The sequence below is a fragment of the Styela clava genome, chromosome 1, assembly GCF_964204865.1.
Source record: "Styela clava chromosome 1, kaStyClav1.hap1.2, whole genome shotgun sequence".
Classification (NCBI taxonomy): domain Eukaryota; kingdom Metazoa; phylum Chordata; class Ascidiacea; order Stolidobranchia; family Styelidae; genus Styela; species Styela clava.
This window is the reverse complement of record NC_135250.1, coordinates 3,959,595-3,974,764: the sequence shown is the minus strand read 5'-3', so window position 1 is coordinate 3,974,764 and position 15,170 is coordinate 3,959,595. Positions and strand designations below refer to the sequence as shown.

The 15,170-nt window shown below is 37.9% G+C and overlaps 4 protein-coding genes across 4 annotated transcripts in view; 2 read left to right on the top strand and 2 right to left on the bottom strand.

The window, feature by feature from the left end:
* LOC120325511 (translocation protein SEC63 homolog) overlaps positions 1-15,170 on the top strand; it is a 97,820-nt gene that overhangs the window by 66,026 nt on the left and 16,624 nt on the right. The gene's annotated exons all lie outside the window — the stretch shown is intronic.
* On the top strand, positions 3-3,183 carry LOC120347561 (uncharacterized). Its single transcript, XM_039417591.2, has one exon. The coding sequence runs from the start codon at positions 382-384 to the stop codon at positions 1,813-1,815; it is 1,434 nt and encodes a 477-aa protein (XP_039273525.2). The 5' UTR covers positions 3-381; the 3' UTR covers positions 1,816-3,183.
* Positions 6,239-7,682, bottom strand: LOC144425393 (uncharacterized). The gene is made up of 2 exons (XM_078114875.1): positions 7,249-7,682; positions 6,239-6,961 (listed from the first exon to the last, which is right to left on the bottom strand). Exons 1-2 carry the CDS (start codon positions 7,293-7,295, stop codon positions 6,664-6,666), a joined length of 345 nt encoding a protein of 114 aa, XP_077971001.1. The 5' UTR covers positions 7,296-7,682; the 3' UTR covers positions 6,239-6,663.
* LOC144427162 (uncharacterized) lies at positions 9,805-14,049 on the bottom strand. The gene is made up of 4 exons (XM_078115926.1): positions 13,952-14,049; positions 12,807-12,911; positions 10,866-10,955; positions 9,805-9,983 (listed from the first exon to the last, which is right to left on the bottom strand). The coding sequence occupies exons 1-4, from the start codon at positions 13,998-14,000 to the stop codon at positions 9,889-9,891; spliced, it is 339 nt and encodes a 112-aa protein (XP_077972052.1). The 5' UTR covers positions 14,001-14,049; the 3' UTR covers positions 9,805-9,888.

The following is a 15,170-nucleotide window of genomic DNA, read 5'->3' as shown; positions in this document are numbered from 1 at the left end:
TATTAAGATAATATTTTCTCCTTGAGATAATCCTCTTTTACAACATTCGCTTCCTATATTTAATGCATGGGACTTACAGGAACCTTGGATTATATTCTCTTGAATTTTAATTGCTGAAAACTACCTAAATTAAAACTTTTTGTACATGAACTGAGCTAAAACTATACTGAACTTCTCCAAGCCAAATCTTTATCTATCTTTCTATCTATAATTTCTTCATAGATGCACTATTTTGTTTGTTTTACATTTAATATATAAGTTATTATAGCAAGTTCTTAAAACGTCACTATTGAGAGTTTGTTTTTAAGTTCAATTAAATTTGAATTTCTTTATGTCCCAGCCTAAAATTACCTTTTTAAATACATTTGCAAAAGCGTGAGGATGAATCGAGACCGGGATTTGATTGATTTGGAAAGATCTTCAAGATCAGTTTTTGTGGGAAATATTCCTTATGAAGCAACTGAAGAGAGTCTAAGAGATATATTTTCAGAAGTTGGTCCGGTTGTCAGTTTTCGTCTCGTTTTTGACCGAGAATCTGGGAAACCAAAAGGTTATGGATTTGCTGAATATCAAGACACTGAAACAGCGATGAGCGCTATGCGAAATTTAAATAATCGCGAACTGCATGGCCGTTCGCTGAGAGTTGATCATGCTACAAGTGAGAAAAATCGAATTATGGAAGATTTAGGTCAAATGGGCCCCATAGGCCCACCGAGAGAAAGCCCATATGGTGAACCTGTCCCATCCCGAGATGCACCAGAAGCGATTAGCAAAGCAGTTGCCAGTTTACCGCCTGAACAAATGTTTGAACTTATGAAACAGATGAAACAATGTATTCAAAATAACCCAGTTGAGGCTAGAAATATGCTTTTACAAAATCCACAACTTGCTTATGCCTTGCTACAAGCACAAGTGGTTATGCGTATTGTGGACCCAGAAATTGCAATGAAAATGCTTCATCGACAAAACCCAGTTCCTAATCTTATTCCTGCAGGGGAACCATTAGACCGACCGGTCGATGGTCGATCGAATGGTGACCCACCTGGCAGAAGTCCGTATGGAAATCGTGAACCTCCTCGCAGAATGATAGACGAACCCATGGATATACCAAGGCGACGAGACGGGTCCCCACCACCTCGAATGCTACCACGCCGCGGACATCCAGATGACCGAATGCCCATGGATATTCCTATAGATAGAGGGCGTGGTGAGCCAATGGGTATAGGTCCTCGTGACCATCCTATTGATCGAAGAGGCCCCCCAATGGGTCCAAGAGGAGATAGAGGGAGGCGTAGCCCTGAGCCGTTTGGGCGTGGCCCGTTTGGAAGAGAATTCCCAGATAGGGGCATGGATGCTATACCAGGTATGGGTGGGCTGCCCATGGATCGTGGACCACCAATGGACAGGGGTCCCCCAATGGACAGAAGACCACCAGATCGGGGACCTATAGATAGAGATGGACCACCATTTCACGACCGAGGTGGCCGATTGCTTGATCAAAGAGGAGGATCATTGGAACGTAACAATGTACCGGGTCCAAGTCGTGATCGTGGGTCATCGTTAGAACGGGGTGGTGGCGACCCTCGAAGGGGACTGGGGCCACAACCTGGTCCCACAAGTGGGGCAGCCCCTCCACCCGCCGCATCAGGGCCTGCACCTGCAGGTGCCCCTGACCCTAATAACCCTGACCAAGAAAAGGCAGCGTTGATAATGCAAGTATTGCAACTCACTCCAGAACAAATAGCTATGTTGCCAGAAGAACAAAGAAAGAGTATCATGATTCTCAAGGAACAGATCACTGGAGGGCGACAATGAGCATTGAATTTGCTCTGTAGACTTCAATGGAAATTAATCTTTTTGGGAGACTTTAGTGAAGCCAGGTGGATTTGCGGAAAATTAACCATCTGGTTTAAAAAAATTTGGCTTTGTGTTTAAAAAATTTTACTTTTATTTTGACTCCAAGACAAAACTCTGAGAAAATCAAGTTTTGATAAAAAGAAAAAATTTTGCGTATGCCAACCTTCTTTAAAGGCGTTAATAAGAATGCTTAGTAAATTTGATGTCCTTTAATATTTTTTTTTAAAAATTCTGATTTTGGAAGACTGAAATTAGAATTTCAACTATGAATCCCGAGAATCGGAAAACTAGACTCTGGCTTTGACTATAGCGATAGCGACATACCAAACTTCAACTTGAAGCCCTGGTTTAAGCTTCTCTGTATTTTGGTTTGGGTTTTCGATCTTTTCTGAAACTTTAGAAAAGAGAGTTGTTATCTTAGGTTTAATCGAAAAGCGTACACAATCGATCGTATATGGTGCTTTTGTTGATAATAAATAAAGCACAACCGGTGTTAGCAAAACGATATACGGTAATTTGCTGATGTTTCGGCTGTTTTGCTAGCACCGGTGGTGCTTTATTTATTATCAACATGAGATTACCTGGTGGCAATCATGCAGTATATGGTGCTTTGTTTGATTAAGTGCTGTTTGGGAAATTTGAATTCAATTCAGTTTAACTGAACCTTTTTATGTGGGGAAAAATAGGACTTTCAATTTTTCTAGTCGAACTCGAATAAACTTTTGTTTTTTGAAGGTGAGAGAGAACAGCATTTTCAAACAGTAAAACGTACAGTAATCAATCTATATAGTGCTTTGTTGGATGTATTGTTATGTTTGAAAATCTTTTGATTTGACTCGACTGTATTTTTTGTGTGGCAAAAGGTTCCACTTTTGATCATTATTGAAATTAGAAAATAGCATTCGATTTTTTTTTAAAGAGATTGGACGTTTTTGTTATCAAGAAGGCAGAGTAATCAATCATATATATGGTGCTTTGATGTTTTTTTTGTTATTAAATGTGACTTGAATGCACCTTTTTCTGTGCGGAAAAAAGTTGGTTAATTCAATATTGATAATTGTTATTTTTTTCTTGTGTTTAACAATCATTTATAAATGGTGGTCGAGGGATTCATCACTACTTTTGGTGAATTGACTGAATTAGCATTAGAATTTCAAAGAATTCAGCATATGCAAAATTTTGAAATAAGAATGTTGCATAAATGGGTATTTCAGATCAAATTTTGTTCTTGTTTTGTTGAATTGGATGTGTTGCAGTCAAAGAGAGAGAGATTTTATTTTTTTGTCAATCGAAATAAAATAACAGTCATCATAATAACAAACAATAGTACTATACAGCAAATTAGTTTGGAATAGACAAGAGGGAGTTATACGACCAAGCAGCCATCAGAGATGTTAAAAGCGAATTCAATTTCCAAATACATTTCCTTATTTCAGTATAGTAATTTATTGATTTCAGCGATAAGTCAAAATATTCTCATTCGTGGGTTCATTATTTAAAGCGTATAACATTCGCTCAATTACTGACACTGTAAAACAGTGGTTCCCAACTGCAGGGCACAGAGCAGTTGCTGCGGCCACCATGCCAGGTGCATAACTAATTTTACCCTTGCTAGAAAACTCCCCTTTCTGCCTTGTTTCATTGTTTGATAGGTTATTTCACACAGTGTTTTCACTTGGAGCATGAATTGGAGTTTGAACATAATTGGACTCGGAATCTACCAATCAAATAACGCTATAAATACCACTGGAGTCATAAATGGAGGGGGGGGAGGAGGGTGGCACGAAAGGTTGGGGACCGCAGCTGCAAAAATAGGAAATCTACAATTCCGGATTTGAAATGATTTGTGCAAATATCCCTGTTGGCATGTATTTGATATTCGGTATTCAAAAAAACATTTTAGATGTAAATAGTGAACTCACCATTTTTGGCCATTGTTGGTTTAAGGTATGTGATCTGATTTGCTCATCAATCTATAACTAATTTTCATTATATAGCACATGAAAAATGAACGCTTGACAAGTCCATGAATCTGAAACAAACAAGAGAGCTACGCCCAAATATAGGGACACGTCTGTTCGCAGTACAGTACGGTGTACCGTACCGTCAGATCACAATCTACAAATATATTCACACCAAGCGAAGCAGTACAGTAGGACACAAAATGGCGTCCGATATCCGCAGAACGTTTAATGACGTCATAGCAAACAAAAACGAATCTCACAGAGCTAACAGAAATATTTAAAATGAATAAAAGTAATAGCCTTCTGGTGAAAAATTTTATCTTCAACCACTGAAAATGTCAAAGCAATTGGTCCAGTATTCAAAGAGAAAAGCGGTTTATTCTGTGTCAAATAACAACAAGAACAAGAACAACATAATATTGAAACGATCGTTATGCCCACTACGTGTCCAATAACTAACCCCATACCGAACATGGACTGATAACTACTAGAAGCCGTGGTTTCCCGTCTTATCGACTTCCTTCTCCTCCAGGATAAATATGTAAATTTTATCCTAATCCTGATCTAGCTCGCGTAGGTTTGAAACAAGTTTGTTCCTGCTGAATTTGCCATATCTTAGGATAGGATAGGATTTACATATTTATCCCGGGGGAGAGGAAAGCCGATAAGACGGCTTATCCATATGGTGAACCACGGCCTCTCGTCCGGTCACCATTCCAAGTCGGGTATGGGATTAGTTATACTGTATTGTTTTGTTTTCGGAAGCATGGACTTGGTGGTGGAGGAAGCCGTAACCGACCAGCGGTTACGTGAACCACCCAACGACGGCGAGGAGTCCAGCAATCCTCTCGCACATAACCATCCCTGCATGGGACTCGAACCTGCGAACCCACGCAGAGTAGTTAGAGGTGCGGTGGCGAGCGTATTCCTAACGCTTAGCCCGTTGAGCCACACCGCCGCGCCATCTTGGGTGCGTTTATTTGCAAAAGAACTAGCTGATAAACTAAAATTAGAAAACGCTTACTTGTATTAGTGATATATAGTGAGTATTTTATTTGGCCTGTTCCGAATAATCGACTAGGGTCGTGGCGGAAAAATAGAAAGGCAACGGAAATCTCTTGTGAGCTGGTGAAGCAAACGACAATTTTGAATGTTAACGTAGATAAATTTGTACCAGGGATGTGGCGTCGAGGAAATTTAGATTTTTTTTTTTACACCGATCTTTAAAAAAGTTGACTTCAACTTTGGAAAAATAAAATTATGATGGCGAAAGTATTGGCGTATGTCAGTTTTTTATTACGATACTGAGAACGCCATAGTAAACTTAATGATTTTTCATTTTCTGTAGTAAATTTGAAACCTAGTATCAACATTGAAAGTCTAAAATTCCGACTTTGTACCGGGGCTGCAAGGTCTTCGGATTGTAAAATAGTTGACTCCAGCTCTCAAATCCGAGAAAATATAAGTTTTGATGACAAAAGCCTCCTTTGTTAAAGAAAGTCTTGGTAAACCTAATGCTTTTTGAGTTTATGTAGACAAATTTTCAATTTATATATATATATATCACCATTGAAATTCAGACTTTGGTGACCTCGCTATTCCGTTCCGGGGAATTTGTAAATACGACTCCAAAATCGACTTCACAGCTTTGTACGGCAGACTTGGGCGTACTGACATTAACTCCTACCACATTGAAGGAGACTACGACAAGACATGAATTTTCATCCGCGCGTGATTTGCCATATGATTATTCCCACAATCGCTTTCTCCCAATTTCCTTTATCCTAGGAAGATATCAAAACCCTATTCTTACAAGACCGATTCTCATCGGTATTGATATGCGCCGTGTGGGCAAAGTTTTTGTAGGTGGCTTGAAAAAGTTTATGACAAAATCATTAACAACAAATCGCATTTCAGCTTCTTTAAGTCCCTTCCTCTTGAGTATATATCGAAAATCTATCGTTACAGGGCCGATTCTCGCCGGTATTTAACGTTTGCAGTATGCTCTAACCCAGTGGTTCCCAAACTTTTTAGAGTTGGGACCCACTAGTTATTACCACAGATTATGGCGACCCATTTAACTTTAATAGATTAATAAAACATTGATGGAGGAAACATATTTATTTTCTCAAATTAAATTTTCAGTGAAGCTAGTGAAAGGATGAGCTTGTTTCTTGCTACTTTCCATAATAGACTCGACATTTATTTCAATTTCAGATAGTTTTAGACTTAACTCTTCAAGCCCCAAGGTCAAATTCGAAAAAACCCACCTATACCTGCAATAATCCCCTAAATATGCTATGTTTTCAATTCGAACTCAAACGTCAACTACTGACCCTATAAACACGCATTCGGTAGCGTCTGAAAGAGGTAAACGAGTCCTATATTGCACTCCCTTTCATTTTTACCACATTCCAACCGACTCGCCGAATATGTAGGTCAAACTAATCGATGTTTTCACTCTTAGTAAATATTGGCGAAAATTGATCAAAATCGAGTGACCTTGAAAACGAAATACTCACAAAAAAACTATAAACGCCACGACCACCAAAGTTGGAGGCCAGAAACTACAAGCTATTGCGAATCTAGGAAAATTATCCCTTCCTGTCTAACCCATAAATTACTATTCATAAAGAGCATATGAAAATACACAAAAAATGAATTTTTTTCGTGGTCTCGGATGAAAAACAACAACTCAAACGAAAGAAAAGAACCAAACAGTGATAACAAATGATGAAAGAAATGAATTAAACAGTGATGATATATATATACAATGCATAAAATATAACAAGGATGATTTTAGAAAAAAGTGATATCCATCAAAACAGTGTATACAAAAAGACTAAAAAAAACAGTGTGGGAATAATCGCATCGAAAAATGTTTATATACAATGGGTGAAGAATAAATGAAAAAGAATGAATAAAAACACTGATACCCTGGCAATATAACATGACCAACATAACGTGACCATCTTCTTTTTACTGGTCTGCCTCTCCTTGAACGAGTCGTGCTTGTGGACGCAGACGAGGTACTTGGCATATCTGAACTGCCAGAACTGGAGAATTGCCTTATAAATATTGGAGTTGTTGATTCATCAGAAGAGGACGAAATGTCTTCCAACTCCCACTCATCTCCAGAGCTGTAAAGGAACAATTCTAATCAATCATACTGCACATCTGCTGACTTATATTTGAATATAGATATCAAGAACAGATTTATATGATATATAGGGCCAATATCTTCATTATAAGTGACTGCTTGCAATTTTAATCAGTCGACTTTCCTCTCCCCCCAGGATAAAAAAGTAAATCCTATTCCTATTCTAATATTGTAATTTACAGTGTCAACAGCAGAATGAATATAAACTAAGCCTTCTGTCAAGACTGTTGAAAAAAAACTAACAGGAAGTATATCAAAGTCACTTACCTCTCACCAAAATCACTTTCCACTTCGATTCCAGTAGATAATTCCATATTAAATTTCAAAAGACAATGCCGCTACGCTAACAGTTATCAAGCCAACATTCATAAAAGAGGTCGTCTTTGTTTACAAGCAGTATTTACAAGCAAAACGGCGTGTTCCCAGCGCCTAAATCGACTATATCACAAACAAATCACCATAGAAAATCGTCATTTTTCAAAAACATTGGGAGCACTAACATATCACGTGATGGCTTGATGCCTTTTTCTCGTTATCATAGCGTTGTAGACGAGACGGTCTTTGTTTACAAGCTGTATTTACAAGCAAAACGGCGTGTTCCCAGCGCCTAAATCGACTATATCACGAACAAATCACCATAGAAAATCGTCATTTTTCAAAAACTTTGGGAGCACTAAACAATCACATGATGGCCTGATGCCTTTTTCTCGTTATCTTGCGTTGTAGAGACGTAACGTCAGAATCGATTGATACCAAAACCAGGTCACACAGAAGCGTTGAACCGAAACAGTGAACCCGGAAAGCGGAAGGGATATATCGCCGGCTGGTTCGTTACCACGGCCACTAGGAGGCGATAATTCGCTGGCCGGGGCTTGAAGAGTTAAAGAATTCGAGACTTGAACCCTACCCTTAAAATAAATTAAAAATGTGTGGGAGAGGTTCAATGACCTGAGGTAAGGTGAAGATTACACCACTATTCAAGATTGTGTGATGTTACAATCACAATGATAATATTTGTCACTTGATTTTTGTATAGGAAATACAAATAAAAACAATTGATGTCGGTTTTTATATAATGTTTATTAAAAATCTTGCGATTTTCCTACAATGTAATTTTATTTTTGATAAATGAACACAAATGACCTCTCCCAAAATACCCCGTAGTGTTATTCTCCAAAAGAAAATAAATCTAAATCCTGTCTAAATTTCGGCGAAACACGGTAAGTAAGAAGTGCTGTACAGTGTACAAAACTGCTATGCGTAAAAAAGCCACATGGTTATGCTTTGTGTAGCAAATTTTTGTTCCTTTGAGAAGATCGTAAAAAGGAAACTTTCAAGGAAACGTTTTTTTGAAGATTTACGTATTCGAGTCGCCGTCGACCCCAATAACCAGTATAATCAATCAAATCTTCCTACATCTTTCCACGACCCACTAAGATTCCTTTTGCGACCCACCAGTGGGTCGCGACCCATAGTTTGGGAACCGCTGCTCTAACCCATGGGTGGGCACAATTTTTTAGTATAAGAACCGCATGCTGCAAGTCAGAACTTTAAAAGATCCGCAGAATTTATTATTATTAAAATACCATGAAGAGAAAAGAAACTCACACAGGAGTCTAATAACAATAAATAGATAAACAAGGCAGGTATACTCAAATATATGCACAATTTGAGCTCATTCAATTTGTGTTTCCTTATAGCTGATTTACGAGGGTAGTCTCGTAAGAGGCTTTCATGATTCGTTTCATGGTGCCGTTTACCATTGCTGACTTTATTCTGACTTAGTAGCTCATGGCAGATTAAGCACAAAGGTTTATTCTCCTGACTGGTAAATGCGTATTCTTCTTCCCATTCTGACTTGACAACTCTGTTTTTATCCTCGTACTTTTGTTTCGTAATTGATGACATATCGCCAGTGTTGCCATCTACCCAAAGCCAAAAATAAGCACGGGGTTCAAAATGTTATTTTTCAATGGGAGGGGTCTTAACAACGGCAGAATACAGAATAAGAAGGAGATCATACACGAGTCCCCCACTTTTTATCATTAGAAGTCGCTTCGAACATGGTTGTACGCAGCTCCAAAATTGCAATAAGCTATGGAAAGACACGGAGTCACTGCCACACGCAATCTCTAAGACAAGCGTCAGCAACTTTTGTCGCTCCCGGGCCAAAACCAAGTGTTACGAATCTCGGCGGGCTGCACATATTTTTTCAACAAAGTTAAAGACTGAACGGGTGGCTGAAGAACCACATTATTTATACAGATTAGCGGACTTTAATAGCGAGCGAACACTGCGACAACTCGTGGACTCAAGTCGTCTTATTATACAAAATATTTACAAATAACATTTAATGCGACACTAGGTGACACACTAGATAAAATCAAAATTTTCTAAATGTCTATCACTAATCCTAGTTCTTCGCAAGGAAAATTTCATTTTGATTAAGTAATTGAAAACAAAAGCAATTTTTTTCAAAAAGATTGGAAAACGAATTATTAATGAAGAACAAGAATAACATAATAACGATCCGTAGGTTTAAGTGAAGCACTGTGGGCCGGAATATTTTACTCCGTGTGCCGGATATGGCCCGCAGGTGGCCGACCTCTAATTTAAAATCCTCATACTTTGGTTTCCCGCAATGCTTCTTGTGTTTTTATGGTAGTATTGTGGCCACCGATTACTGTTTTCCACCTTTCTCGATGTCACAATAGTAGTAGCCCTGCTCTAACCCATTTGCGAGTTTGCGATTGGGAAAGTTACGACAAAATTATTAACCTTATATCGCCTTGGCGCGTTCCGTCCCAGCAATTAAACAATTGATCAAAATATAAGAAAAAACGAATTTAATGTAGGTATATACGAAAATGTTGCAAAATGATTGTAATTCTTTGGAATAGGAAAAAATTAGGACAAGATTTTGACAAGAACAAAACTGCATAAACTGAAGAGTAAAACGAATGCATTTCCCTTGATATTGTAAGCTCCACCATTGCAGCCATCTGTAGTAAATAAAATAATAAATTTGAGTAAAAACTCACTCATCTTAGTTATAATGATATTGTATTATTATAAAAGAGTTTAAGCGAATCATGGAAATCGCCTTAAGACAGATTAGTTGAATACTAGGATAACATTTACATATTTGTCCCAGGGGAGAGGAAAACCGATAATATCACAGCCTAATCATATGGCGAACCTCGGCCTCTCGTCCAGTTACCACTCCATATCGGGTGTGAAATCAGTTAGCCAGTTGGTTGTGTTCAAGATGCATGGACTTGATGGTAGAGGAAGCCATAACCGACCAGCGGTTACGTGAACCACCCTACGGCGCAAGGAGTCCAGCAAAATTCTCGCACATAACTATTCGTGCATGGGGTTCAAATCTGCGAAACCACACAAGGTAATCAGAGGTGCGGAGGCGAGCGTATTTATATCGCTTCGCACGATGCGCCACACCGGAAATCCTAAGCTAAAAAAATAAAATTGAAAAAGGACTAGCGCCACGGCGATCAGTATTTTTGTATGGAACGGTTACATGATGTTCATGACAATATTTATAAAAACGAGTAGAGGGCACTGAGGTTTCGTGCGCTGAACTGCCAATCTTTTTTTCTTTGTTTATTTTCTACTTCGGATTCGTGTGTGTCCGTTGCACAAGGATGCTTGAACAAGATAGTATTATGAAGATAAATATGAATAACATAATCCCTTTCTACGAAATTGCAAGTATATTTGTAAGCTTCGTTAGATCATAGTCTACCTTTTTCAGAAAACTTACAAATATACTTGTTTTTTCGTGTGAAGAGATTATGTTATTCTTATAGAAAACGAATTGATCAGTAAATTGCGTGTTTATTACATTCAAAATCAACTCAATGTACCTGTGCTACAAACACAAAGCCTTCCACCGCTGATAGGTTCTCGCATACAACCAGTTCCAGTATTTATCATGCATTGTCGTTTTACATCGCCTGTTAGAAAGAATATTCGTATTAGTTGGCTCGATGACCAGGGGGTGTCTGAAAGGTTCATAGGGTCAGAAACCCCGGGCAGCACCTCACAGGGGTGAGTTTGATGATTTCCTTTATAATAATAGAACAGTACAAATATTTTACTCCGACTCGAAATTTAAATTATTCAATATCATATGTATAACAACTTCAATAACCAGTTTATTCTCCAAATTTTGAAGCTAGGTATGAGGGGCATCATTATCGGAAACTCGACCTAGGCAGCAAAATATTTTTACTCGTCCCTGGCGACGACCCAAGTGCGTGGTTTCTCAAACTAAGCCATAGACCAGGGGTTGTCAACCTGGGGTTCGCGAACCCCCAGGGGTTCACGAGAAGATTTCCAGGGGTACATGGACGGCAGTCGAGTTTTTGTGTGTTGCTGTTTTTTATTATCCTTTATTACTATCAGAGGAAAATGCGTGTCGATTGTAACTAGGTGCCAATTGAAACGTAGATTTTTCCTGATGTTGCGTTGTTGTAATTGTGACGCAACAATGTGAAATTCACGGCTTTGCAGCCAAACTGTGAAATCTAATACGACAGCGCACTGCGATTATTGGAGAAAGTGATTATGGCTATTAAAACTTGGGAGAGATTTCAAGAATTCATTAATTAGGCGGAGGACAAGGGCAATAATATCAACACGAAGATTTAATTTAGTTACATCTGGTCAATAAATTGTTGTTTCAACAAATCGTTAGTTAATATATCACAGATTCAGATGATTTATTTCTATCATGCACGAATCAACACAAAAGCACGGAAATTGACAAACGTGTATAATGACAATTGTAAAAAATGTAATTATACACATAAGAATTGATACAAGTGAAAGACTCCTAGCAATAGATAAGTAGTCGCAAAAGACTGGAAAGACTGTGACAGTCATCAGGTCAGCAACATGAATCAAAATTAACAGAAAAACAAAATCACAACATATCACAGAGTAATAATACAAGCGACAGCGCCCTCGCGGGGTTCAACTGTGCGTTCATGGAGTGTAACACGAAGTTTGTTCGGTGTCTGATTGTCGGGGGTTCGCGTTGATTGTTTCGTGACTCGGGGGGTACTTGACAAAAAAAAAGTTGAGAACCCGGCCCTAGACCCTCTGTAGGACCACGGACAAAAAACCTCCCTAGCTATCGATTCACAATGACTACATTAATTTTAAATAAATTAACTGTGATTGCGTAAATATTTTTCCCTGACGTATATATTTTTTTACTCTTGGTTGTTCTCTTTTTTAAATAAACAAGGCGGATAAAATAATCGATTGGTTGACAACAACTTTGTTGGGATAATTATGAAGAGATCCTCCCGCAAAACACAAGGGCGCGACTTTGCTGGATATTCAGTTGAGTACCTTAGGGAAAGGAGGGGTGGCCTCATATAATCTGTTTATTATCAATATTGAAAAGCAGTGGCCACAAGAGGAAGTGGTACACCGATTTAGGCGCAAATTAACTCGTTTCCAGATAAACACAAAATATAAAACCGAGCGGCACACAAGATCCAAATGGCAGATAAGACTTGAGGAATCAGATAAAGGGTCGAATCAATTATAATTAAGTTAGGGATATCAAACATGCTATAAACTAGTAGTGCCAAACCTTTTATACCTCATGCCCCCTTGTTTATCATTCCAGTGGTATTTATATTCATTTATGATGCATGACAAAGTTAGCTCACATTTATTCTCAATTCAAGTCTGTCTGTTGGTCAATCGAGTCATTTCGTTTACTTTAAATAATGGACATGGATAACACTTGAAGGAAATCTTCAACAAATAGGAGCTTATAAAATACCCACCAACTCCGGTTACGTTTGCACATGCGTTCAATAGGATGCCGCAATTTTCAGGTTCTTTGCCTTTACAATCATCCCCAGTACATTGGTAGCATTTAATGGCCAGGCCTGCAACAATAAATTCATTGTTTTGTTGATGATTTTTTTCATTGGACTTGAAGATATAGATCGTTTTGTTGTTGGTATATTTCTTCTTGTTATGAAAAAAATCGCTTTTTTTCATCAACTACTGGACTAACGGTTTTCACATTTGCAGTCTCGTTTGAAGAGAATTTTGTATAAATACGTCGTATACAAAATAAAGAATAATTCCGGTTTTTATTCGACAGAATGAAAATAAGCGTCTGACGGATACATTTAACAAATCTTTTGTCCAAAGCTCCCCCCCCCTAAAAAAATTTCCCGCCACCGCTAACAATTTAAAAAATAGTAAAAATAGTTGGGGCTAGGAATGTAGATTGTGCAGGGAATTCAAATTTTAAAATACTAGATAATCACTGGTTTGTATTCTAAAACGTGGCGAGTAGGTCTGGGCATTTCGAATAGAATATTCGAATCGAATCGAATAGTAAATTATTTGAATCGGTTCAAAGCTAAATTTCGAATCGCCGCCATCTTGTTTTTTTCTTTTTGTCAACAATGGTCGAGTTAATTTCCAATTTTTTTTTCATTGAAGCCATATTTTTTCAACGCAATCCTCACATATGACTATTTTCTGAAGTGAGTTATTGATAAAACGTGTTTGTTATTGTGTGTGAACGCTCAGTAATCTGCCTGAGTGATGTATTCTATGTCTTCAGTAATTCATTTGTTAAGAAGACCAATTACTATAAAAAGTCGCTTACATTTATATAATTCCAAGTATTCGAGATTTGATTCGATTCGAAAAAATTATTCGATTCAATTCTGAAATCACAAGGTATTCGAAATTACCCAGCCCTAGTGGCGGATGTGATTTTTTTTTGCATCAGTTGCAGGAACTTTGTGCCAAGATCTCGTGTAAACCAGTAATTTTCAACCGTTTTAGTGGAGAGGAATGAAACCTTTAAGAGGCTTGAGGATATCCCGTGCAATAGGTGCCACGGCCTATGTTGCCACGGTATTCCGGTTGAAATTGACTGATATAAACAAGTAAATATAGAACTTACCTTCACCCACAAGCGCAACAAGTACAAGAACGGCCAATAAATTGTTCATGATTATCCACTTCCGTGTATAACGGTACTCGTGATTGTATATTACTATAATAACTGGAAAGCAATTTGTATCGATTATTTTTGATTGATATTCAAATGATGTCACAGATCGTGCGTTAACTGATTAGCAAGTTCCTCGTGTATTTTAAACACAACATGCTATGCTGAGTAACTAAACCAGTGGTGGCCCCACAGTGAATTTATGAAAAAAACAAAAACATTGTTACTTACTGATTAATATAACTGAGAAAATTAAATTTACTTTATTCATTGGATTGGATGTATTTGTTGCTTATCAAATTTGATAAGTTATGGTCGTTATTGCCTCTTTGGACGGTTCCATTACATTTGAACCCACGTACATTTGAACCCATGACAATTACACCTGTATGCTATTGCACCTATGGAATTTTTTTTGTTTCACGGATAGTTAAACCCATACTAACCCTAACCCATGGGTTTTAGCACCCGCATATAGATTGAACCCGTGGATATACGCATGGGTTCAAATGAACGTGGGTTCAAATGTACGGTCACCTCTTTGGACAGTTACAAAATTAACTAATTCATATTTTAATAGGTAAACGAATAGTTCACCGAGCCCTAGGTTTCTCTCATGGCGCCCTAGGGCTCGGTATGGAGCACTTTGATAACCTATGAGCTACAGGCACGTTATTCACTTGCCTGAGAAAAAACAAGGTTCGCTGATAGCACTGCGTACAACTTTCCTGACACATTCGTTTCCTTGCCAATTTGAAACATTTAATTTCTCACTATTGTACATAAAAACTCTGTTTCCGATTGTTATTCAAAGTATAATGGATCATTTAGCTGACGATATGCAGAACTAGCAAATACATTTTTGTATTGATTATTTGGTTTCTGCGAGACTCCTAATGCTCCTTTAACATGCGTGACTTCTATAATTCTACTATGATTGTTTAAATATGCATGTAACTGCTTTTCGTGTTGTAGTTGAACTATGTAGGTCTGAAGAAGTCTGACCTTGGTCAGACGAAACGTTACAGAAATATATTTGTGTTAGTGTGCAGCAAGACTCTTGAATCACTTACATTTTTGTATAGTTTGAAAATATTATAATGCGTGCTTAAATAGGTATAACAATCATACTGAATAACTAAACCAGGGGTTCCCAACAAGGGGTTCGTGG